This window comes from Pristiophorus japonicus, chromosome 26 (genome assembly GCF_044704955.1).
Source record: "Pristiophorus japonicus isolate sPriJap1 chromosome 26, sPriJap1.hap1, whole genome shotgun sequence".
NCBI classification, from domain to species: domain Eukaryota; kingdom Metazoa; phylum Chordata; class Chondrichthyes; family Pristiophoridae; genus Pristiophorus; species Pristiophorus japonicus.
Window position 1 is genome coordinate 16695747 of NC_092002.1, and position 23261 is coordinate 16719007.

A 23261-nucleotide genomic window follows, 5' to 3' on the forward strand; every position below is an offset into this window, starting at 1 on the left:
CTTTCTCTTTTATGTGATCGGGATGTGACCGGGGCCCAGAAGAGCCGAGGGCCCGGGGGCAGCACGGGCCCAGCCCACACTGTGATATGTGCCCGTGCAGCAGAGCTGGTCTCCAGTCGCCTTGGATAACCCTTGCCACTGGACCAAGACCTAGCTCCGCCAAGCCCGTGTGGTGGCTGGTGTGCAACGGCCACCCCACGTTAAAAAAATCCACACACAGGCATCTTCCACCCTTCAGGATGTAGTTCGAGATCCCAATATTAGGTCCTTCATTGAAACACCTGTGAACGCCTCCCTTTTCGGCGTGGGAGCGAGTCACCCTCGCTACGAGGGACTGCCTATGATGGTGATGATTTCTAGCCTCCCCTTTAAAAGCATCTATCCTATTTGTCTCCACCACTCCCTGTGGTAGCGAGTTCCACATTCTAACCATTCTCTGGTTAAAGAAGTCTCTCTTGAATGCCGGATTGGATTATAGTAGTGGTGAACATCTTATATTTAGGACCAATGTTCGCTCCTAAGCTGCGCCCGCACAGTAATCCACAAGGACCCGCGCAGGGCTGCTCCATTGTAAATATCGCACGTGTGCGGAAACTTAACGGGTCAGCGCATTGAAAGAAACAGGACAATGCGCAGCTTGCACGGAACCCTATTTTGGACTCCCACACAAGCGGAAACATTACGGTTTACCCCATCGAACCCCTTGATAATTTGAAAGCCCTCTTATTAGGTCACCCCTCAATCTTCCCCGATAGTTATAACCTCAGTTTCTGGTATCACTGGCCCTGCCCTCACCAAGCATGGCTTGTCCAGCTCCCACTGCGGAAGCTAAATATTGTCCATTCGTGTACTTAATGTAAAATCAAACAGTGCCTCATCTCACTCAAGGGCTATTTTAGTCTGCCTTCCACACAGAGAGAGAGAGAGAGAGAACTCACTGGTCGGGGGCAATGTTCCCTTGAAGCTGCCCACACAGCTGGCTCACCGGCTTTTAAATGCAAAAACCAGATTTCTGACTGGGCTGTTAAAGGGGCCGCCTGGCCTAAAATAAACAATTAAAGCGAGTGTTGGTCAGCTGTTCAATAGCCCGAATACGCTGGAAGGTTTCAGTTATAACCGCTGGTCATACTATTGTTTGGCTAAAAATTAACAAAAAGGTGCCCTCCAGCCGATAGTTGAACATATGGTCCACTTCTGAGAGCGAGCGATAACAGCCACATAAATATCCAGCATAGAGACCCCAAACTGTGATATATCCCACACACACACAAAACACACAGAACCGGGGATCATTGGGTTTTAATTCTTTTTAAAAAATAAACATTTCTCAGCATCCAACCCCAGTGCATAAAACAGCTGGAGTCCCAGCACGCAGTTGGAGATTCAAATATAAAGCAATTAGAACATGACAATTTTTACAGAAACTTTGCAAAACTGTCCCCACCTCAGCGAGGCTCGGGTCAAAGGAACTGGCTGAACACAAACCAACACGCAGGTAAAACCAGCAGCTCAGAAAGCTGCCCCGTGAGGACCTCACGTATTCTCCTTCTGGGCAAAAACACCACCCCTCACCCAGACACCTCGATCTCCACCTCCCATCGCCCCCTCCCCGTCCCGCGACATATCCCCTCGACTCCTCTACCCCCCCTCACCACCCACACATCCCTCCTCTACCCTCACCACCCACCCCTCGATAGCTCAACCCCTCTACCCTCACATCCCTCCTCTACCCCTCCACCCACACATCCCTCCTCTACCCTCACCACCCACCCACCCACCCCTCGATAGCTCAACCCCTCTACCCTCACATCCCTCCTCTACCCTCACCACCCACCCCCCCCTCGATAGCTCAACCCCTCTACCCTCACATCCCTCCTCTACCCCTCCACCCACACACCCCTCCTCGAACCCTCGAGCCCCGCCATCACCCACACCCCCTCTACCCTCACCGCTGCCACCACCCACACACCACCCCATCCCATCCCATACACAGACTGGCTGAAAGACAGACAAGGACCGATGTCCACAGGCTACAAAACTCCAGGCATTAGTAGTGGCAATCAGACCCAAACAGAATGATTATTTGTTGTATCTAACCAAGAGGGACTCCGCAACGCAGTCCATCAGGGTTACAAAGAACTTGTGCTGAAGTCGCAGCCTCCCCTGACTCCAGAGCCACACTCGTCACCACAGCCTGCTCACCCCCCCCCCCCCCCCCTCCATAATCCACAGCGTGAAGAACTGATATCGCGGCCTTCGGGGCGTTGAGCAGAGACTCTGCATTCAGCCGAGCGGCACATTCCTGTCACCCACCACAACTCCATCTATTTCTAACCACCACGATGGTCTCTGTCCCTGGCCTGGCCTCGGGTGTGAATGCAGTGTCTCGCTGGCAGGGAGGCGGGAGGAGGTGGGTTAAATAGGGCAGTCGAGCCAACGGCCTTCGAAGGCCGCCACATGTTGGGCTGCTGGACGGCGGTCTCCAAAATGGCGGTCGCGTCACCATTGGCGCTGTCCCCTCGTCACTCCAGCGCATCGAGTTAACTCGCTCCAGCATTCCCGGGGACAGCACGGAGCTTGCGATTTCGATGGTTCCGTCTCGGTTCAATTTTGTGCACGCCCCAGCCCGCACAAACGGAGACCTCCCACGTTCCCCCTCCCCCATTCCACGGGGCCGGGGAGGCCTTCCCGGTTAGCTTGGTTTGTGTTTGCGTCCTTTACCCCCCCACTTCTGCCTTCTCCCGCCCCCTCCCCCTCCCCCTCCCCCGCTGCGCCGGCTCTCCCACGCGGGCATCGGCGCCTCCAGCTCGCTCGGCCGCCCTCCGCGATCCGGCACGGGCCCCATCAGGATCTGGGAAACAAAGGGACATTTTATCAGGAACATTCTGCAAGCTACAATCCAAAACCAGGGTCTTGACTGGGGGGGGGGGGGGGGTGCAAATAAACATGACCCCCGGACCAATAAAAATATCAAACTTGCATTTATGTAGCGCCTTTCACAACCTCAGGATGTTCACAAAGCCCTTTTCAGCCCGTGAAGTACTTTTTTGGAGTGCAGTCACTGATGTAATGTAGGGAACGTGGCAGCCAATTTGCGCACAGCAAGCTCCCACAGACAGCGATGTGATAATAATCAGATAATCTGATTTTACTGATGTTGATTGAGAGATAAATATTGGACCAGGAAACCAGGGAGAACTCCTTCTGCTCTTCTAATAGTATTGCGGGATCTTTTACGTCCTCCCGACAGGAGGCCTCGGTTTAACATCTCATCCGAAACATGGCATCTTCGACAGTGCAGTACTCAGCCCGCCATGCCCTTCACCTGAACTGCATTTCTCTGGGCCTGTGCTCAGTGCCTAACTGTGAGATGTTTCCACAATCTTTGCTGTGCAGTCAGAGAATGTGAACATAGAACACAAGAATTAGGAGCAGGAGGAGGCCATTCGGCCCCTCGAGCCTGCTCCACCATTCAATGAGATCACGGCTGATCTTCGACCTCAACTCCACTTTCCCGCCCTATCCCCATATCCCTTCATTCCCCTAGACTCCCATCGCAAGAATCAGTCTGGATAGTTATGGGACGGAGCTATCCCAACGTCCTCAGGGGAAGCAAGGTCCTTTAGCAATACCAGAGGAGGAAATCATGTATTCGCTGTGTGGGGCGATACAGACACAGCTCCACCTCCTAACATTCTGGGCTGTGTCATCTGCAAAGTGCCTGACTTCTGCCCCGAGGAAAACTCCATTTGGCCTCTCGGCCTTTGTAAGAGTCGGCAAAAGACGCCCATTTGGATTCTCAAATCTAGCCAGTTTAAAAAAAAAAGACGGCACGAGTTAAACTCAGAGACCTGTGGAAGCTGGGTTATTCAATAAATTTAAGACAGAGATAGACAGTTTCTTAACCGATAAGGGAATAGGGGTTATGGGGAGCGAGCGGGGAAGTGGACCCAAGTCCATGATCAGATCAGCCATGATCGTATTAAATGGTGGAGCAGGCTCAAGGGGTCAGGTGGCCTATTCCTGCTCCTATTTCTTATGTAAACTATTACCATTTTAATTCGGTAATATGTCACCCAAGATTTTCGCTGATCATCATAGGCAGTCCCTCAGAATCGAGGAAGACTTGCTTCCACTCAGAATGAGTCCTTAGGTGGCTGAGGCCAATACAAGAACCACAGTCTCTGTCACAGATGGGACAGACAGTGGTCGAGGGAAAGGGTGGGTGGGGAGTCTGGCTTGCCGCTCGCTCCGTCCGCTGCCTGCGCTTGGTTTCTGCATGCTCTCGGGCGACGAGACTCGAGGTGCTCAGCGCCCTCCCGGATGCACTTCCTCCACTTAGGGCAGTCTTTGACCAGGGTATCCCACAGCTATATCTTGCTGATATAGCCATACAGTCACCACTTTTATTTTAAGTATCACAGTCGGGATAATGTTTTGTTTAAAGTCATTTCATTCGGCGAGTGCATGCAGAGACGGTGGCTCTGCTCTCGCAGGGTGGGACCTCCAGAGTGCACAGGGGGGTCGTGGGGTAGAGCAAGAGTCACGATCAGTGGGCACCTCGCTTTCATCAATCTATGCGCACTTTTACATAAAGAATAATTGCCGGTAAGACACTAATGTATTTGCTTCATGGGTTCTTTGCTTACGAATTCACAGCAAACACATTGCTATTAGAACTAGTTGGTTTATTAGCAAAAGGCTTAATAATCACACTACACATTACCAGTTCATCCATTCGGTCCACAACTGCATACCTCATCGTGGATCCACCGAACCCAACTGGCCGGGGTTTTATTGAGTCTTGTGAACATCATGTGACTGGCTAAGCCACTCCCACTCAATGCAACAGCTCCACAAACCCGTGCGCACCCTCACAGGGGCACACATTACAGACACCCTGTGCCACCTCCTGCTGGCATTGCCTCCGGTTACCAGCCAACATTGCCACCACCCCCCCAGCTGTCCTCTGCCAATCCTGCCCCTCACTCCAGGCCAGTAGAGTCCTCCACCCACCCAGTTCCCCGCCGGTATTGTCCTTCAATCCCTGCATGTCTTGCCCTCTACTCCATACCTGTGGCTCAGTGGGCAGCACTCTCTTGCCTCTGAGTCAGAAGGTTGTGGGTTCAAGCCCCACTCCAGGGACTTGAGCACATAAATCTAGGCTGACACTCCCAGTGCAGTGCTGAGGGAGTGCCGCACTGTCGGAGGTGCCGACTTTCAGGTGAGACGTTAAACCGAGGCCCCGTCTGCTCTCTCAGGTGAATGTAAAAGATACATGGCACTATTTCAAAGAAGAGGAGGGGGGTTATCCCCGGTGTCCTGGGGCCAATATTTATCCCTCAATCAACATCACCAAAATAGATTATCTGGTCATTATCGCAATGCTGTTTGTGGGAGCTTGCTGTGCACAAATTGGCTGCCGCGTTTCTCATATTACAACAGTGACTACACTCCAAAAGTACTTCATTGGCTGTAAAGCGCTTTGGGACATCCGGTGGTCGTAAAAGGCGCTATGTGAACGAAGTCTTTTCTCTCACCATCCCCTTCCCCAGCTCCCTCCTGGTCGTTGCTCCTTACCTTGTTGACAGCGCACGCAGTTTTCTCCCGATTGCTGCGACAGGTGGTTTTGGTGATGACAGACAGGTCCTCCCGAGCAGACAGTAGGTGGCCAAGGGTTATGCTGGTTGTGGCAGAGAGGGCCCGTCTCAAAGGCTCGTACAGCTGTTGCATCTCAGCTCCCCGTTGCTGAAACACAGGGGGGAAAAAAAACCTTTACCTCCACATTGGCCGCAAACAACCGGAGACAGAAACACGAGATGCGGAGTGATGAAACATCGCTTGCACAGAGCGACGTGGCATCGAGGCCTGTCCCGCTCCCCCCATCGAACATGATTGCACAGCGCCTCCTGATGGCTCGAGTTGAATGTGCCAGGTTAACTGACCGGACCTCAGCCAAGGGCTCCGTATATTCCTTCAACTCCACTTGGCTCAGGAGAGGACCTGCAGTCCCACTCCTCATCACCACTATCAGTGTCAGTCGAGGCTCAGTAGGCAGTACCTTCGCCTCGGAGTCAGAAGGTTGTGGGTTCAAGTCCCACTCCAGGGACTTGAGCACATAAATCTAGGCTGACACTCCCAGTGCAGTGCTGAGGGAGTGCCGCACTGTCTGAGGTGCCGTCTTTCGGATGAGACGTCAAACTGAGGCCCTGTCTGCCCTCTGAGGTGGACGTAAAAGATCCCATGGCGCTATTTCAAAGAGCAGGGGAGTTATCCCCGGTGTCCTGGCCAATATTTATCAGTCAATCAACATAACAGAAACAGATTATTTGGCCATCATCCCACTGTTGTTTGTGGGAGCTTGCTATGCACAAATTGGCTGCTGCATTTCACACATTACAAGAGTGACTACACTCTAAATTGGCTGTAAAGCACTTTGGGACATCCTGAGGTCATGAACGGCACTATATAAATGCAAGTCTTTCTGCTTATGTATAAAAAGAAAGACTTGCATTTCTATAACCCCTGAACATTCAGGCTCTAATTTTAAGGTGACGTCGCCTTGTTCTGGACTCCCCCCATCAGAGGAAACAGTTTCTCTCGATCTACCCCATCAATTCCTTCAATTATCTTAAACACTTCCATTGGATCACCCTTTGATCTTCTATACTCAAGGAAGGCCAAGCCTAGTCTGCAACCTGTCCTCTTAATCTAACCCTTTTAGCCCCTTTATTAAAATCATTTTATGGATCTGATCATCCTAAACCACCATTTTGGAATCAATCCCATCATGCAACAGGTACACCAGTGCTGTAACCCAGAATTTAAGAACATAAGATTTAGGAGCAGGAGTCGGCCATTCAGCCCCTCGAGCCTGCTCTGCCATTCAATAAGATCATGGCTGATCTTGACCTCAACTCCACTTCCCTACCTACTCCCCATAACCCTCGACACCCTTATCATTCAAAAATCTGTCTATTTCCATCTTAAATATATTCAATGACCCAGCCTCCACAGCTCTCTGGGACAGAGAATTCCTCAGATTTACAACCCTCAGAGAAAAATTCCTCCTCATCTCCGTCTTAAATTGGCGACCCGTTATACTGAGACTATGCCCCCTAGTTCTAGATTCCCCCACGAGGCGAACATCCACTCTGCATCTACCCTGTCAAGCCCCCCTCAGAATCTTACTCGTTTCAATAAGAACACCTCTTATCCCTTGACCTAAATAGCTTAAAGATTATTAAAAGGTGATCCCATCGCTGGCCAGTGCAGGATAAACATTCCCATGGACTCCTGCAGTTCACTAAACTTCTTCCTCGCCTAGTTTACGGCGGGAGTTGTTATAAGGCTGTCTACATTTTCTTCAAGCGGAGCCTTCAGGCGAGGCCTAACCTGTGCTCGCTCTGACCAGTGGAACGATTGCACCGTCACATCCAAGCGACTGATCAACATCTGCCTGCGACACTCGTACTCGACGCCCATCGCTCGATGAATCACCTCCAGATGTTCCTGAGGCACAGAATACCGAGGGTCAGGGGGCGGGAGTGGCACTGGGCAAGTAATGACGCGCTCCCTATTTACGGAGAAAATCTTTGCTTGAAAACAAAGAGGAACCGCCTTCTCTTATCTTTCAATGGTCACCAGGTTGCAGGCTCCTGGAACATTAGATATCTGTACGGGCACAGGGATGAAGCCAAGGCTTATAGATAGATTGTCGCCGGGCCAAAATCCTGGGACTCCCTCCCCAACAGCACCAGGGTGGTGGGGGGGGGACGATGACACACCTTCACCACACAGACTACAGCGGTTCAGGACACTACCACCACCGCCATCTCCAGGGGCAGCAAGGGCGGGCAATAAACGCCAGTCTCACCAGCGACGCCCGTATCTTGAGAATGAATTGTTTTTTAAATTTAAGCACAGGGCCCAGCAGTGTTAACAAGTTCAGGCCGAGACATTTCACAAGTTCCACTCCCGAGACTTGAGCACAAGATCTACTGAGGGAGTGCTGCGCTGCCGGAGGTGTGGCCAATAAATGGCGACCTTGCCAGCAATGCCCACACCACAGGAATGAAGAACAGGTTACCAACAAGTGCAGAAAGCTGAAGGAGTGAACATTGCCGCAGCATCAATTGCCACGATCGGCCGCTATTACCAGGCAGCCTGATGGCGCAGTACGCTCAGCGCACTACCGTACCGCACCCTAGGGACTTGGGATAGGGGCCTTCCCTTGAAGTAACACCCACCCCGACTGGCCAAGTCCAATCTCCGCCAAGCAGTCAGGGCGAGTCCAACGCGGTTCCCGCTCCAGCTCGCGGGCACCCGACGAGTGGCTTTGATCGGGACCTTGGAATGGGCGATGTTCTCTCTCGTTTTCCCCACCACCCCTCCCCAAATCAAGGAGCAACTGCATCCTCAAATGAGAGCCACCAGCAACGACCATCGTGGAGGATCTCTCCCCGCCACGAGCCCGAGTTGCCAGAGACAGGGACCACAGAGAAGTGAGCTTTACAGTGGGATAGTGCGCACTACAAATGGACATTGTTGGATGTGCACTTGAAGCGCTGTAACCCACAGAACTACAGACCAAGAGCTGGAAAGTGGGATTAGTTGGATCGTTCTTTGTTGGCCGAATGGCCTCCTTCTGTGCCGTAAATTCCGATGATTCTATATAATCGGCACATGAATTTCAACAGACAAGTGTGAGGCATTACATACTGGCAAGAAAAATAAGGAGGTTGCATATTACTTAGAGGGTGCGAGTCTTGGTGGGGTAGAGGAGCAGAGGGTTCTGGGAGTACAAATGCACCAATCACTAACAGTTGCGACACAGGTTAACAAGGCCATAACAAAAGCAAACCGAGCACTAGGGTTTATTTCTCGAGGGATAGAACTGAAAAGTGCGGAAGTTATACTCAGCCTGTATCGAACCTTGGTTAGACCACACTTGGAGCACTGCGTACAGTTCTGGTCGCCATATTATAAAAAGGATATAGAGGCATTGCAGAGGGTGCAGAGAAGATTTCACCAGAAATGCGAGGGTATACATATCAGGAAAGGATGAACAGGCTGGGACTCGTTTCTCTTGACAAAAGGCTGAGGGGTGACCTAACAGAAGTGTTTAAAATGAGGAAAGGTTTTGTTAGAGTGGGTACAGAGAGAATGTTCCCACTTGTGGGGAAGAGCATAACTGGAGACCATCAATATCAGATCGTCACCGAGAAATCCAATGGGGAATTCAGAAGAAACTTCTTTACCCAGAGAGTGGTGAGAATGTGGAACTCGCTGCCACAGGGAGTGGTTGAAGCGAATAGTATTGATGCATTTAAGGGGAGGCTGGACAAGTATATGGGGGAGAAGGGAATAGAGGGTTATGCTGATAGATTTAGATGAGGAAAGACGGGAGGAGGCTCGAGTGGAGCATAAACGCCGGCATGGACTGGTTGGGCCGAATGGCCTGTTTCTGTGCCGTATATTCGAAGTAACTGGGCTGGAAATGGTTAGAATGGCAGGCGGCGTTTCCTGTTGCCGAACGAGAGCGCAGTCAATGCGGATGGTGCGGTTTGTCTACCCATTGGCCAGGCTCCAGGCGGCAGCTCAGCAAAGGTTTACCCACTCCAGTCGGCGGCAGTCGGCAAGTGGCCTCTCGGATCTGAAATACAAAACACATTAAACGGGCGAGTTTCAGGGGCCAGAGGAGGAGCCATCCACCCACACCCGGCTTTAATACAAGACTCTCAAACAAAGAGCTGGCCCATGCCATCCATACTCTGCACTTGCCTGGATGAGTGCAGCTCCAACAACACTCAAGAAGCTCGACACCATCCAGGACAAAGCAGCCCGCTTGATCGGCCCCCCATCCACCACCTTCAACATTCACTCCCTCCACCACCGGCGCACCGTGGCTGCAGTGTGCACCATCTACAAGATGCACTGCAGCAACTCGCCAAGGCTTCTTTGGCAGCACCTCCCAAACCCGCGACCTCTACCCCCCAGAAAGACAAGGGCAGCAGGCGCATGGGAACACCACCACCTCCACGTTCCCCTCCGAGTCACACACCATCCTGATTTGGAAATATATCGGCCGTTCCTTCATCGTCGCTGGGTCACAATCCTGGAACTCCCTCCCGAACAGCACTGTGGGAGCACCTTCACCACACGGACTGCAGCGGTTCAAGAAGGCGGCTCACCACCACCTTCTCAAGGGGCAATTAGGGTCAGGCAATAAATGCCGGCCTTGCCAGCGACGCCCACATCCCAGGAACTAGTTTTAAAAATGTGAAGTGTGTGCGTGTGTACATCTGTTCAAGTGTGTGTACTCGTGCACGTGCACGTGCACATCTCTACGCATGTGTGTGTTATGAAGAGAGATTAAGAAGGAAGTGCACACAGGCTGCATGTTAGAGGTTGCCCGTTGGCAGTGGTCATGGAAGGATGTGACTGCTGCCAACGAAGTCAAGTAGTTGCCCTTACGCAGTTCTAGTGGTTTATTTGGTTGTTCTCGACGGACAACTTGTATTTATATAGCACCTTTAACGTGGTGAAACGTCCCAAGGTGCTTCACAGGAGTGTTATGAGATTAAAAATTTGACACCGAGCCGCATAAGGAGAAATTAGGGCAGGTGACCAAAAGCTTGGTCAAAGAGGTAGGTTTTATGGAGCGTCTTGAAGGGGGAAAGAGAGGTAGAGAGGCAGAGAGGTTTAGGCAGGGAGTTGCAGAGCTTGGGGCCCAGGCAACAGAAGGCACGGCCACCAATGGTTGAGCGATTATAATCAGGGATGCTCAGCTCCCACAGATAAGCGAGAGAGACAGGAGGGGAGGGGGATGGGAGAAAAGAGAGCGCTGCTGCCCAAATGAAGAAAATAAAAATTCGAAGTGGAATTGGTATCTCTATCGGCTTATGAAAGCTAACATTCATAAGAAATAGGAGCAGGAGTAGGCCCCAGGGCCCCTCGAGCCTGCTCCTGCTCCGTCCGTGCAGCAGAGCAGGTCTTCAGTCGTCCTGGTTAACCCTTGCCACTGGACCAAGACCTCGCTCTGTCAAGCCCAGTGTGGTGACTGGTGTCCAACGGCCACCCCACGTTAAAAAAATCCACGCACAGGCATCTTCCACCCTTCAACATATAGTTCGGGTCCTTCACTAAAACACCTGTGAACTCATCCCTTTTTGGTGTGGAAGCAAGTCATCCTCGACACGAAGGACCGCCAAAGAAGAATAATAAGATCTTGGCTGATCATTGACCTCAACTCCACTTTCCCACCCGACCTCCATATCCCTTGGTTCCCTTCGAGTCCAAAAATCTCTCGACCTCGGCCTAGATTATACTCAGAGACTGAGCTTCCATAGACCCCTAGGGTAGAGAATTCCAAAGAATCACCACCCTCTGAGTGAAGAAATTCCTCCTCATCTCTGTCCTAAATGACCGATCCTTTATCCTGAGACTTAACCCCTGGTTCTAGACATTCCAGCCCGGGGGAAATCCAGCCTGGAGTCCATATTGATGCGCAGAATGTTTCTGCACAGCTTTCGGTTCGTTGGTAGCATTCACTCGGTTAGGCAAAAACACAACATGCCCAGCCGAGTTAATAACTGCATAGAACGTCGCGATCCCGCTATGTTAGCGGCCGAGTGAGAAAGCCCTGATGGATGCACGGCGCTCTGAGTAACACGCGAACCACAAACAACACAAACCGATGAGGGCAAAGCCACGATCGAGCAAGTTTCACCCAAAACGCTAACTGCTCGTTGTATTTTACAGCCTCTTAAGTTCAATGTAGCTCTATTTATTCAATAGATCTCAATCAGCCATGTGCAGATAAAAATGTCATTCCTCATCCAGCCAGTTTCTCTCAATGCAGAGCCAGGGCGCTATACCTCCTAGCTAGAGGGCGCTATACTTTATATCGTTACAGTTGTCTCCTATCAATTTAGCCGCGAACGGTTTCGGCCGCGCCCCCCTCCCTCCCTCCATTCCCCAGCCTCCCTTACTTTTGCTTCCAGGTCGGTGAAGAGTTGCGACAGCGGGACATCGCGGGCGGGTTCAGCCGTGCCCAGCGCCTGGCACAGAGCCCGCAGTTCTCCGAAGACTTCGTCATCGCAGTCGGCCCTCGGCACTTGGCGCGGTGCCCGCGAGGACTGCCTGGCGTGTAGGACCCTGGCCGCCTGCAGCTCCGAGCCCAGGAACACTGAGGCCAAAAGACAGAGGGACACCCGTCAGTTGGCACCCCCACGGTGCACACATACTCGCCAGCTGGCAACACCCCGAGTTACTCTATCCGTATCACACATGGAATCACCGGGACACTGGCACCGTGGATATGCAATTGGCTAAGGGACAGAAAGCAGAGAGTAGTGGTTGTTCTTCAGACTGGCGGGAAGTGTACAGTGGTATGCCCCAGGGGTCAGTATTAGGACCACTGCTCTTCTTAATATATATTAATAAGAATTAGGAGCAGGGGTAGACCATTCGGCCCCTCGAGTCTGCTCCGCCATTCAATGAGATCATGGCTGATCTTCTACATTAACTCTACTTTTCTGCACTGTCCCCATATCCCTTGCTTCCCTCAATATCCAAAAATTCTATCCAGCCCTGTCTTGAATATACTCAAAGACTGAGCCTCCACAGCCCTCGGGGGCAGAGAATTCCAAAGGTCTGGACTTGAGTATCCAGGGCATAATTTTCCAAAGTTTGCCGATGGCACAAAACTCGGAAATGCAGTAAACAACGAGGAGGCTAGTGGCAGACTTCAGGAGGACAGAGACTGGTTAAGTGGGCAGGCATGTGGCAGATACAATTTAATGCAGAGAAGTATAAAGTGATGCATTTTGGTAGGAAGCATGAGGCGAGGCTATATAAACTAAATGGTGCAATTTGAAAGGGAGTGCAGGAAGAGAGAGATCTGGGCGTGCACGTCCACAAATCGTTGAAGGTGGCAGGGCTAGTTGAGAAAGCTGTTTAAAAAAAAACATTCGGGATCTGTGGCTTTATTAAGGGAGGCAAAGAGTTTAAAAACAAGGAAGTTACGCTGAACCTTTATAAATCACTGGTTAGGCCTCAAGTTGGAGTATTGTGTCCAATTCTGGGCACCGTACTTTAGGAAGGATGTCAAGGCCTTGGAGAGGGTGCAGAGGAGATTTACCAGAATGGTTCCAGGGATGAAGGACTCCAGTTATGTGGAGAGACTGAAGAAACGAGGGTTGTTCTCCTTAGAACAGAGAAGGTCATGAGGAGATTAATAGTGGCGTTCCAAACTATGAGGGGCTTTGATAGAGAAAATAAGGAGACAGTGAGGGTCAGTAACCAGAGGACACAGAGTCAAGGCAATTGGCAAAAGACCCAGAGGGAAGATGAGGAGAATGTTATTTTGTTTTTACGCAGTGAGTTGTTGTGATCTGGAACACGCTGCCTGAAAGGGCGGTGGAAGCAGATTCAATAGTAACTTTGAAAAAGAATTGGATAGATATTTGAAAAGGAAAGATTTGCAGGACTATGGGGCAAAAGCAGGGGGAGTGGGACTAATTGGAGAGCTCTTTCAAAGAGCCGGCACAGGCACGATGGGCCGAAGGCCTCCTTCCAAGAACATAAGAAATAGGAGCAGGAGTAGCCATACAGCCCCTTGAGCCCGCTCCGCCATTCAACAAGATCATGGCTGATCCAATCTTGGGCTCAGCTCCACTTCCCCGCCCGCTCCCTATAACCCTCGACTCCCTTATCGTTCAAAAATCTGTCTATCGCCACCTTAAATATATTCAATGACCCAGCCGTCACAGCTCTCTGGGGCAGAGAATTCCACAGATTTACAACCCTCTGAGAGAAGAAATTTCTCCTCATCTCGGTTCTAAAAGGGCGCCCCCTTATTCTGAAATTATGCACCCCAGTTCTAGATTCCCCCACGAGGGGAAACATCCTCTCTGCATCTACCCTGTCAAGCCCCCTCGGAATCTTACATCTTTTAGATCACCTCTCATTCTTCTAAACTCCAATGAGTATAGGCCCAACCTGCTCAACCTTTCTTCATGAGACAACCCCTTCATCTCAGGAATCAGCCTCGTGAACCTTCTCTGAACTGCCTCCAGTGCAAGTATATCCCTCCTTCTGTGCTCCATCATTCTAGAAGATACTCTATCCCTATTCCTTTCAGCAGAGGTAAACTCAAGTTTAAAATCTAAAACCACTTGTGTCAGAGGTCACCATAATTAGTACATCGCTCCTGAAAAAGGTTTAATACTCGAAATAAGGAAAGCAAGACTTGCATTTATATAGCGCCTTTCATGACCACCGGACGTCACAAAGCATTTTACAGCCAATGAAGTACTTTCTCCTCATTTCCCCTCTGGTTCTTTTTCCAATTACCTTAACTCTGTGTCCGACAGTTGTAATGTGGCAGACAATTTGTACACAGCAAGCTCTCACAAACAACAATGTGATAATGACCAGATAATCTGTTTTAGTGATGTTGATTGAGGAATAAATATTGGCCCCAGGACACCGGGGATAACTCCCCTGCTCTTCTTCGAAATAGTGCCACGGGATCTTTTACATCCGCCTGAGAGAGCAGAAGGAGCCTCGGTTTAACGTCTCATCCCAAAGGCGGCACCTCCGACAGTGCGGCACTCCCCCAGCACTGCACTGGGAGTGTCAGCCTAGATTTCTGTGCTCAAGTCTCTGGAGTGGGACTTGAACCCACAACCTTCTGACTCAGAGGCAAGTGTGCTGCCCACTGAGACCTCATACCTGAAACAGAAGAATGTGACAGGACTTGGAGAAAGGGAGGGGGAATGACATTGAGGGAGTGGACAGCGGCAGTTCAAGAGCCAGCACAGGCATGATGGGATGAATGGCTTCACGCCGGGCCGTAATTTCAATCGTTCGACCGGGGAGCCTTGTGCAGAATTGAGCAGGACGTACTGGTCTGATGAGAATCAGGTTCCTGTCCAGAGAAATCTGGAAATGTCCAGGAACGCAGTGTTTGGCTCAGTCCACGTCCCATTTGCAACCTGCCCCCCACCCCCCCCCCCCAAAGTACAAGGCTCCCCCGCTGACTGTTACCGAGCAACAGTAACAGGCTCTGTTCAGACGCAGAGCTGACAATGGCACAATACCGTCAAGAGGTGGCGCAAGGTACGCGGGACTGGAAATTCGGTCTTCCGCCGCCCCGCTTAGCGCCCCCGGAGGAGTGGCAACGACGGCAGTCACACCGCGCGGCCAACTTCCAGCGTCCTGCCGGGACATTTGGGACCGGTATGGGCGAGGGTGCGGAGCATTCCCGCCCGGGAGGGGCGAGTCTGGTGGGCCCCCCTGGTTGCGACTCGGTTTTTGGTTGCCGCCCAACCCGTAGCGCTCCGCAGAGCCCCCTGCTGGGAACGCCTGTGAAAGCGGGCGGTACGAGCTCTAGCGGTCAGACAAGTAATGTTGACCGGAGGGAAGTGTGATTGATCTTCTTTGCGATTTATGCTGTGGTGGCGGGAGCTATGTGTGTGAATGCTTTTGATGTTTTCTTTTCAGGTTCCCCCCCCACCTACCCCTCGAGGCCTCTCTTAGGGCTCTCCGAGGCCGGCTGTTTAGCTTGGGATTTTCCTCCCTTAGCGCCCCACTCCGAACTCCGGGCCCAGTTGAGGAATTTTGGGGCGGCAGACACAAACCATTTGCCACCGCAAGGTTTACCACCCCGCCCGGGACACCTGAGGCACAGCCGAATTTCCAACCCCTCTATATTTTAAGACAGTTAAATGATAAGAGCAACGCCGGGGTCAACATCGGAGAACCAAATGGGACAACATTCCGGCTCAAAAGGAGCGAGGGGCCTCACAGACACAGCGGTGTTGTTTCTGAAGAATGAGAGGCGTCAGAATCGACTAAATTTAAATCCAAAAGTGGAGTACGCCGGGACTCCCAAATCAGTGCGAGATCCTGCGACTATAAACGCCGCACAATAAAACACTCACTCAAAGCTGCCCACTCGGTTCCTCATTTTAAGAAGCGGTGCGAAGATTACCAGTCGGCCCGTAAGCGCACACGTGGTGTAGAGTCAGGTGATGTTTGCACCGGTGAGCAGGCTCACAGGTTGGTGGAGGTTTTGCACCATCTTACCGTCCGGAGGAGGCGGGGCTCCCCAATGGAGTGCTCTCTACGCGGGAGTCCTCCCTCTATTTATTGGGGACTAGGCCCGGAGCGTGTTGCACGGAGCTGTCCCGTGCAATCGGTCTTTAAGCCGGTTCACATACTCCCAGGCCGCCTGTAATTTCTGCGGTCTGGAGGAGTCCATGTTCCACGTCTATGTACAGTGCGTGAGGTTGCAGCCCCTTTTCCATTATTTGAAGGGGCTGTTCCTCAAATTCTGGCTGCACTTCAGTCCCACGCTCCTGATCTTTGGGCACCCGGTGCAGAGGGGAGCGGGCAGGTCGGAGGGCCTCCTCGTAGGACTGCTCCTGGGCCTGGCCAAGGGGGCCATCAGCCGGTCCAGGCAGCAGGCGGTCAAGGGGGTCGTTCAGCCCGACTGCCTGCCCCTCTTCCACGGTTACATCCGAGTCAGGGTGTCCCTGGAGATGGAGCACACGGCGTCCACGGGTGCGCTCGCGGCCTTCCGCGAGAGGTGGGCGCCGGAGGGAATGGAGTGCTTCGCTACCGCCGGGAAGACAATTTTAAGTTAATTGGCAAAGTTCCCAGTTAATTTCTAAATTTATGGGTTCTAGTGCCCTTACTAAGGGGGCACTTGATTTAAAGTTTAGTTTAAAATAGTTGTAGAGCTGTTGCATTGTGAGTGGCTTAGCCAGTCACGTGATGTACTCAATAAAACCCCAGCCTGTTGGGTCTAGGTCGTCCATGATGAGGTATGCAGTTGTGAGCCTGGTGGATGAACTAGTAATGTGTAGTGTGATTGTTAAACTTTTGCTAATAAACCAACTAGTTCTTAATAGCAATGCGTTGCTATGAATGCTTAAGCAAAGAACCCATGAAGCAGATACATTACATCAGGTTACCGTGCTGCACAAGTTAATTACTCCCCTGTGCGTGCAGCACAGCAGGGAGTCCCCTGAGGTGTCGCCAGTACTCACACAGCAGCTGGACACAGCTCTCTCTGATGTCCAGTCTGGATGTCACATTTCCTGTGGTGAGAGACTGATAGGGACACTGCAACTCACTGACCAGCCCGCTGATCTCCAGTTGGAAGGTTTCCGAGTCTTCAGGTCCTATGAAACGGAGACAGAAGCCCGTTACTAAACCCGGATCGGATCAACAAAAGCCCATTCGGCCTACACAGCCCGACTGGGGACACGTACTCATCGCTCCAGTCATTTCATCCTCTACCTGAGAATTAGGTGACAATACCTCCTGATCCCTCCGAAGGAGATCAGTCAAAGCTCCAGGCCACCTAGATAGCACCACACCTGTCCTCATAACCTTCAGTCCTGCTGCTCACCAATTAGTTAGCAAAAAACAACTTGCATTTATATAGCGCCTTTAAAGTAGTAAACCATCCCAACCAGGAGCGTTATCAAACAAGAGTTGACACCAAACCACATAAGGGGATATTAAGGCAGGTGAAAGAGGTCAGTTTTAAAGAACGTCTTGAAGGAGGAGAGAGAGGTAGAGAGACGGAGAGGTTTAGGGAGGGAGTTCCAGAGCTTGGGGCCCAGGCGACAGACGGCACGGCCACCGATGGTGGAGCGATTATAATCAGGGATGCTCAGGAGGGCAGAATTAGAGGAGCGCAGACATCTCGGGGGGTTGTGGGGCTGGAGGCGATTACAGAGATAGGGAGGGGGCGAGGGCCATGGAGGGATTTGAAAACAAGGATAAGGATTTTGAAATCGAGGCGTAACAAAATAAAGCTGTCACTGGGAATGTCGGCCGTTTTGCAGTGAAACAGCCAAATCCGGGCGCCGCGCCCCAAATGACTCGCCTCCGGGCCGAAGCTATGATGGTTCCAACGTGTCACCCTGGGTTTTGCCAGGAGCCCCCTCAGCTCTCCCTCAGAAACCGGCATCAATTCCCATCCCAGCTTTCCCTCGAGGGGCTCACTGGGCCACTTCAGACAGCAGTTTAAGAGTCAACCACGTTGGATGTGGGACTGGAGTCACGTTTAGGCCCAGACCGGGTAAGGACGGCCAGTTTCCTTCCCTAAGAAAGGGGCTTTACAACAACAACTTGCATTTATATAGCACCTTTAATGTCCCGGGGCACTTCACAGGATTGGATACCGAGCAACACAAGGAGACATTCGGGCAGACTTGGTCAAACAGGTCGGCTTTAAGGAGCGGCTTAAAGGAGGGGAGAGAAGGAGAGGGGCAGAGTGGTTTTAGGGAGGGAATTCCAGAGTTTCGGGCCCAGGCAGCGGAAGACACGCCCGCCAATGGTGGAGCGATGGAAATCGGTGCATGCGCAAGAGGCTACCAGCTTTTTATTTCCAGGTTTGCATTCCATCCCAAGGTCTCACCTGTTGTTGAGGTGACGCATTCCTCCACCGGGCTCACGGTTTTCAGTTCAGACACCAGCCAGGAGCACAACGCTGTGAAATCGGGACAGCACGGCCCCTCCTGCACTGCCTGCGAGAGTGCATCTGCCTCCACGAGCGGTCCGGTGTACCTGAAACAGGGGACCAGGGGCGGGGGAAGAACAAAGGTCAACCAATAAATACTTTCATTCCATTTCGAACCATTCGGCCCATCGTGCCTGTGACAGAGCTGTCCAACTAGTCCCACTCTCCTGCTCTTTCCGCATAGTGTCAGCTGTGGCTCAGTGGGTAGCATACTCGCCTCACACACACTCAGAAGGTTGTAGGTTAATCTAGGCTGACACTCCTGGTGCAGTGCTGAGGGAGTGCTGCACTGTCGGAGGTCTTTCGAGTGAGATGTTAAACCGAGGCCCCGTCTGCCCTCTCAGATGGACGTAAAAGATTCCGTGGCACTTTTTCCAAAGAAGAGCACGGGACAGTGACTATGCTCCTGTGAAGTTCCTTGGGACGTTACAAGTGCTATATAAATGCAAGTTATTGCTGTAATGCCCTTTTTAGTGAAGGAAACCGGTCGTCCTTACCCGGGCTGGACCTACATGTGTTCCCCACATTACAACAGTGACTACAGTCCATGAAGTACTTCATTAGCTGTAAAGTGCTTTGAGACGTCCGGTAGTCTTGAAAGGCGCTATATAAATGCAAGTCTGTCTTTCTTTTTTTTACGCAATCAACATCACTAAAACAGATTATCTGGTCATTATCACATTGCTGTTTGTGGGAGCTTGCTGTGCGCAAATTGGCTGCTGTGTTTCCCACATTACAACAGTGACTGCACTCCAAAAAGTACTTCATTGGCTGTAAAGTACCTTGGAAGGTTCGGTGGTCGTGAAAGGCGCTATAGAAATGCAAGTCTTTCGTTCTTTCCTCGGCCTGGAAATTTGTTTCTTTGCAGTCCCAGTATCGATCCCTGGGGGGCGCCACTTGCCACATTCTGCCAATTTGAGTGCAGACCCATCACCCCGACTCTCGGTCTCCTACATCCTGACCAATTCCCTTTCCAAGATAATAAGTTGCCTCCAATTTCACGCGCTGCCATTTTTGTTAACAGTCCCTTATCGTAGAATGATACAGCTCGGAGGGAGGCCATTCGGCCCATCGTGCCTGTGCCAGCTCTTTGATAGGGCTATCCAACCAGTCCCACTCCCTGCTCTTTCCCCGTAGCCCTGTAAATTATTTTGCTTCAAATATTTATACAATTCCCATTTGAAAGTTACTCTTGAATCTACTTCCACCACCCTTTCAGGCAGCGTGTTCCAGTGCAACTTGCCTTGTAAAAAAAGTTCCCTCATGTCCCTCTTGGTTCCAATCACCTTAAATCCACTGGAAACAATTTTGTTTTATTTATTCTATCAAAACCCTTCAGGGTTCTGAACGCCTCGAGCAAATCTCCTCGCAACCTTCTCTCTTCCCATTGACATAAGAACATAAGAAATAGGAGCAGGAGTCGGCCATTCGGCCCCTCGAGCCTGCTCCGCCATTTACTAAGATCATGGCTGATCTGATCATGGACTCAGCTCCACTTCCCCGCCAGCTCCCCATAACCCTTTACTCCCTTATCGCTCAAAAATCTGTCTATCTCCGCCTTAAATATATTCAATGACCCAGCCTCCACAGCTCTCTGGGGCAGAGAATTCCACAGATTTACAACCCTCTGAGAAGAAATTCCTCCTCATCTCAGTTTTAAATGGATGGCCCTTTATTCTGAGACTATGTCCCCTAGTTTTAGTTTCCCTATGAGTGGAAATATCCTCTCTGCATCCACCTTGTCGAGCCCCCTCACTATCTTATATGTTTCAATAAGATCACCTCTCATTCTTCTGAACTCCATTGTGTATAGGCCCAACCTACTCAACCTATCCTCGTAAGTCAACTCCCGCATCTCCGGAATCAAACTAGTGAACCTTCTTTGAACAGCCTCCAATCCGACCTGTGACAGAGACTGTGGTACTCGTATTGGACTGTACAGCCACCTAAGAACTCATGCTAAGAGTGGAAGCAAGTTTTCATCGATTCCGAGGGACTGCCTATGGTGATCCTTCCTTAAAATAGAGAGACCAAAACTGTACGCTGTACTCCAGGTGTGGCCTCACCAATATCCTGTACAGTTGTAGCAGGACTTCGCTGCTTTTATACTCTATCCCCCTTGCAATAAAGGCCAACATTCCATTTGCCTTCCCGATTACTTGCTGTACCTGCATACTAACCTTCTCTCATCCCATTGACCTGTTGGAGGAAGCTCGGCCCAGGGAGCTAGCCAATATTGGAGGGACACGAGTGTCACATGCACCAAGTTGGGGTTTACATAAAGCAGGGTGCTAGGGACACCCAGGTTCACCCTTGCTCAAGCCGCTGATTCCTCTCCCTCCTTTGTATCCGTGTCTGCCTCAGCTCCTCCCCAATGGATCAGGGCCCAGTGCAGTCCCACTGTGAGGGAATCCAGAGCAATAAAGGCCCCGACCTGTGCAGGGTTAGCTGGTCTCAGGTAAGGTGGGAATAGGGAGGCGGGCAACGTTCCCACTAAGCTACGCGGCCCGCGCTGCTGCCTGGAGGTCGCGGAGCCCGTTAAAGGGACCACGCACCCCCCCAAAAAATAAATTAGGGGGAACATTGATGCCAGAGTGAGTTGCCAACTGTGGTTGGACATTTTCCCGGTGATTGACCTCCCGTCTCCGACCGTCCACGCCCCCACACTCCCGCCATTAGTCGCCCGACACGTCCATCATCACAGCGCCCCGCCTTCCCCGGCCAATCGGAACACGAGCAGTCTCTTTGTTGCCCGATTGGATGATTCTTGTTGTGTATAGAATAACTCCACGAGGCTGAATACTGTGAGCTAAACTTAGTGTGACCTTAGTCTTCTCTATTACAACTCCAGAGTGCCTAAACAACATGGCAGCCAACCTTTTATACTGGCTCTTCACGTGTGTGCAGGTGACCATTAGGACTCCAACAGTCGTGCCCTCTGTTGGCAAGTATTACATAGTTACATACATAACAATTCTGAACTGTCAGACAAGCGACTTTTTATTTTGAACATAATTTTTTAATGCCCGCTATGGCTTTTCTCCCGGGTGTTTGCTCACAACAGTGTCCTTGAGATTGGTCCTGTATTCCTAAAAACTCCAAAGCGATCCTGAAGGATTGGCAACTGATGCTCCCTGTAATTCGTTTTTTTAGCCGTAGGGCCCATTCCAAATACATCACACCACAGTTTTTCTGCTTAAAAGCCGGTTGCATGGGATCCCCAGAGCACTACAGAGAATATTGTTTCACACTCAGGCTTCTAGGTGGGATGGGGAGTGTATATATTGCAATGCAAAGCATCACAGTTGTACAGGACAGGGTTGGATTGACCAGAGTCTTTTCCTGTCCGCTATTTTTGGTACTTCACCCTCATACTGTACAGCCACAAAGCAGCACCCCTTGATCAGCACCCCATCCACCACCTTCAACATTCACTCCCTCCGCCACCGGCGCACCGTGGCTGCAGTGTGTACCATCTACAAGATGCACTGCAGCAACTCGCCAAGGCTTCTTCGGCAGCACCTCCCAAACCCACGACCTCTACCACCTAGAAGGACAAGCGCAGCAGGCGCATGGGAACACCATCCCTCCCGACATACCATCCCGACTTGGAAATATATCGGCCGTTCCTTCATCGTCGCTGGGTCAAAATCCAGGAACTCCCTCCCTAACAGCACTGTGGGAGCACCTTCACCACACGGACTGCAGCGGTTCAAGGCGGCGGCTCACCACCACCTTCTTGCCAGCGACACCCACATCCCAGGAACAGCTAAAAACAAGATGTAACGGCAATGTATTGTGCCAGGAAATGAAACCATCCCATAACCGTCAACTCTGTGCGTCAGCTGTGGCTCAGTGGGCAGCACCCTCACCTCCAAGTCAGAAGGTCGTGGGTTCAAGTCCCACTCCAGCAACTGAAGCACAAAACATCTAGGCGGACACTCCCAGTGCAGTGCTGAGGGAGTGCTGCACTGTCGGAGGTGCCGTCTTTCAGATGAGACGTTAAACCTGTCTGCTCTCTCAGGTCGGTGTAAAAGATTCCATGCCGCTATTTCGAAGAAGAGCAGGGGAATTATCCCCAGTGTCCTGGGGCATAATATTTATCCCTCAATCAACATAACAAAAACAGATTATCTGGTCATTATCACATTGCTGTTTGTGGGAGCTTGCTGTGCACACAGTGACTGCTATGTTTTCCACACTGACTACACTCCAAAAAGTACTTTATCGGCTGTAAAGCGTTTTGAGGTGCCCGGTGGTCATGAAAGGCACTATATAAATGCAAGTCTTTCTTTCTTTCTTGTCAATGCTGCCTGGCCACACTTACCCCAGGGCTCTGAGCGTCCCCAGTACATCGCCCTCCATCCACGGTCTCTCTCTCAGCCACACACACTGTTGAAAGTTCTCTAGCTCCAGCGGTGAGAGTTGACCATTCCCACCTCCTCCCAGGACCCCCACAGCAGTCCTTTGACCGAAGGCCAGCTCGGGGGTAGGCAACCAGCAAGCTGCCTGCTCAGCCACCGACCATTTGCAGGAAGAAGAATTACTGTTGATTTAAGTTGTTTTTTTCCCTTCAGGCATTAAGTTGAACCTGCTGTTTGGTCCTTGGCTGACTGAAATGGTTCTCCCAGGTCCTAAAGTCCTGCCTGTTACACAACTTTTGTCGCCTCCTGACTTGATTCACGAACACCCTTCTGCCAGTTCTCCAACTCGTGCA

The 23261-nt window shown here is 51.3% G+C and overlaps 1 protein-coding gene across 2 annotated transcripts; it reads right to left on the minus strand.

Moving 5' to 3' along the window:
- Positions 1-1979: 1979 nt before the first annotated feature.
- Positions 1980-23204, minus strand: LOC139239223 (protein FAM98A-like). Of its 2 annotated transcripts, XM_070867902.1 has the most exons (8): positions 22872-23202; positions 18443-18591; positions 17061-17195; positions 11994-12190; positions 9575-9655; positions 7396-7512; positions 5581-5748; positions 1980-2851 (listed from the first exon to the last, which is right to left on the minus strand). In XM_070867902.1, the coding sequence occupies exons 1-8, from the start codon at positions 22907-22909 to the stop codon at positions 2693-2695; spliced, it is 1044 nt and encodes a 347-aa protein (XP_070724003.1). In that variant the 5' UTR covers positions 22910-23202; the 3' UTR covers positions 1980-2692. The 2 variants fall into 2 exon arrangements, with proteins under 2 accessions (XP_070724003.1, XP_070724004.1); XM_070867903.1 differs by lacking the exon at positions 18443-18591 and having other exon boundaries at positions 22872-23204.
- Between the last annotated feature and the right edge of the window lie 57 nt (positions 23205-23261).

Coding starts and splice junctions, on each gene's coding strand:
- LOC139239223 (XM_070867902.1), bottom strand. CDS start 22,909: ATGGAGGGCGATGTACTGGGGACGCTCAGAGCCCTGGG. Junction 17,196..18,442: donor ATGCGTCACCTCAACAACAG/GTGAGACCTTGG, acceptor TCCGTTTCATAG/GACCTGAAGACTCGGAAACC. Junction 7,513..9,574: donor GCCTGGAGCCTGGCCAATGG/GTAGACAAACCG, acceptor TCTGTGCCTCAG/GAACATCTGGAGGTGATTCA.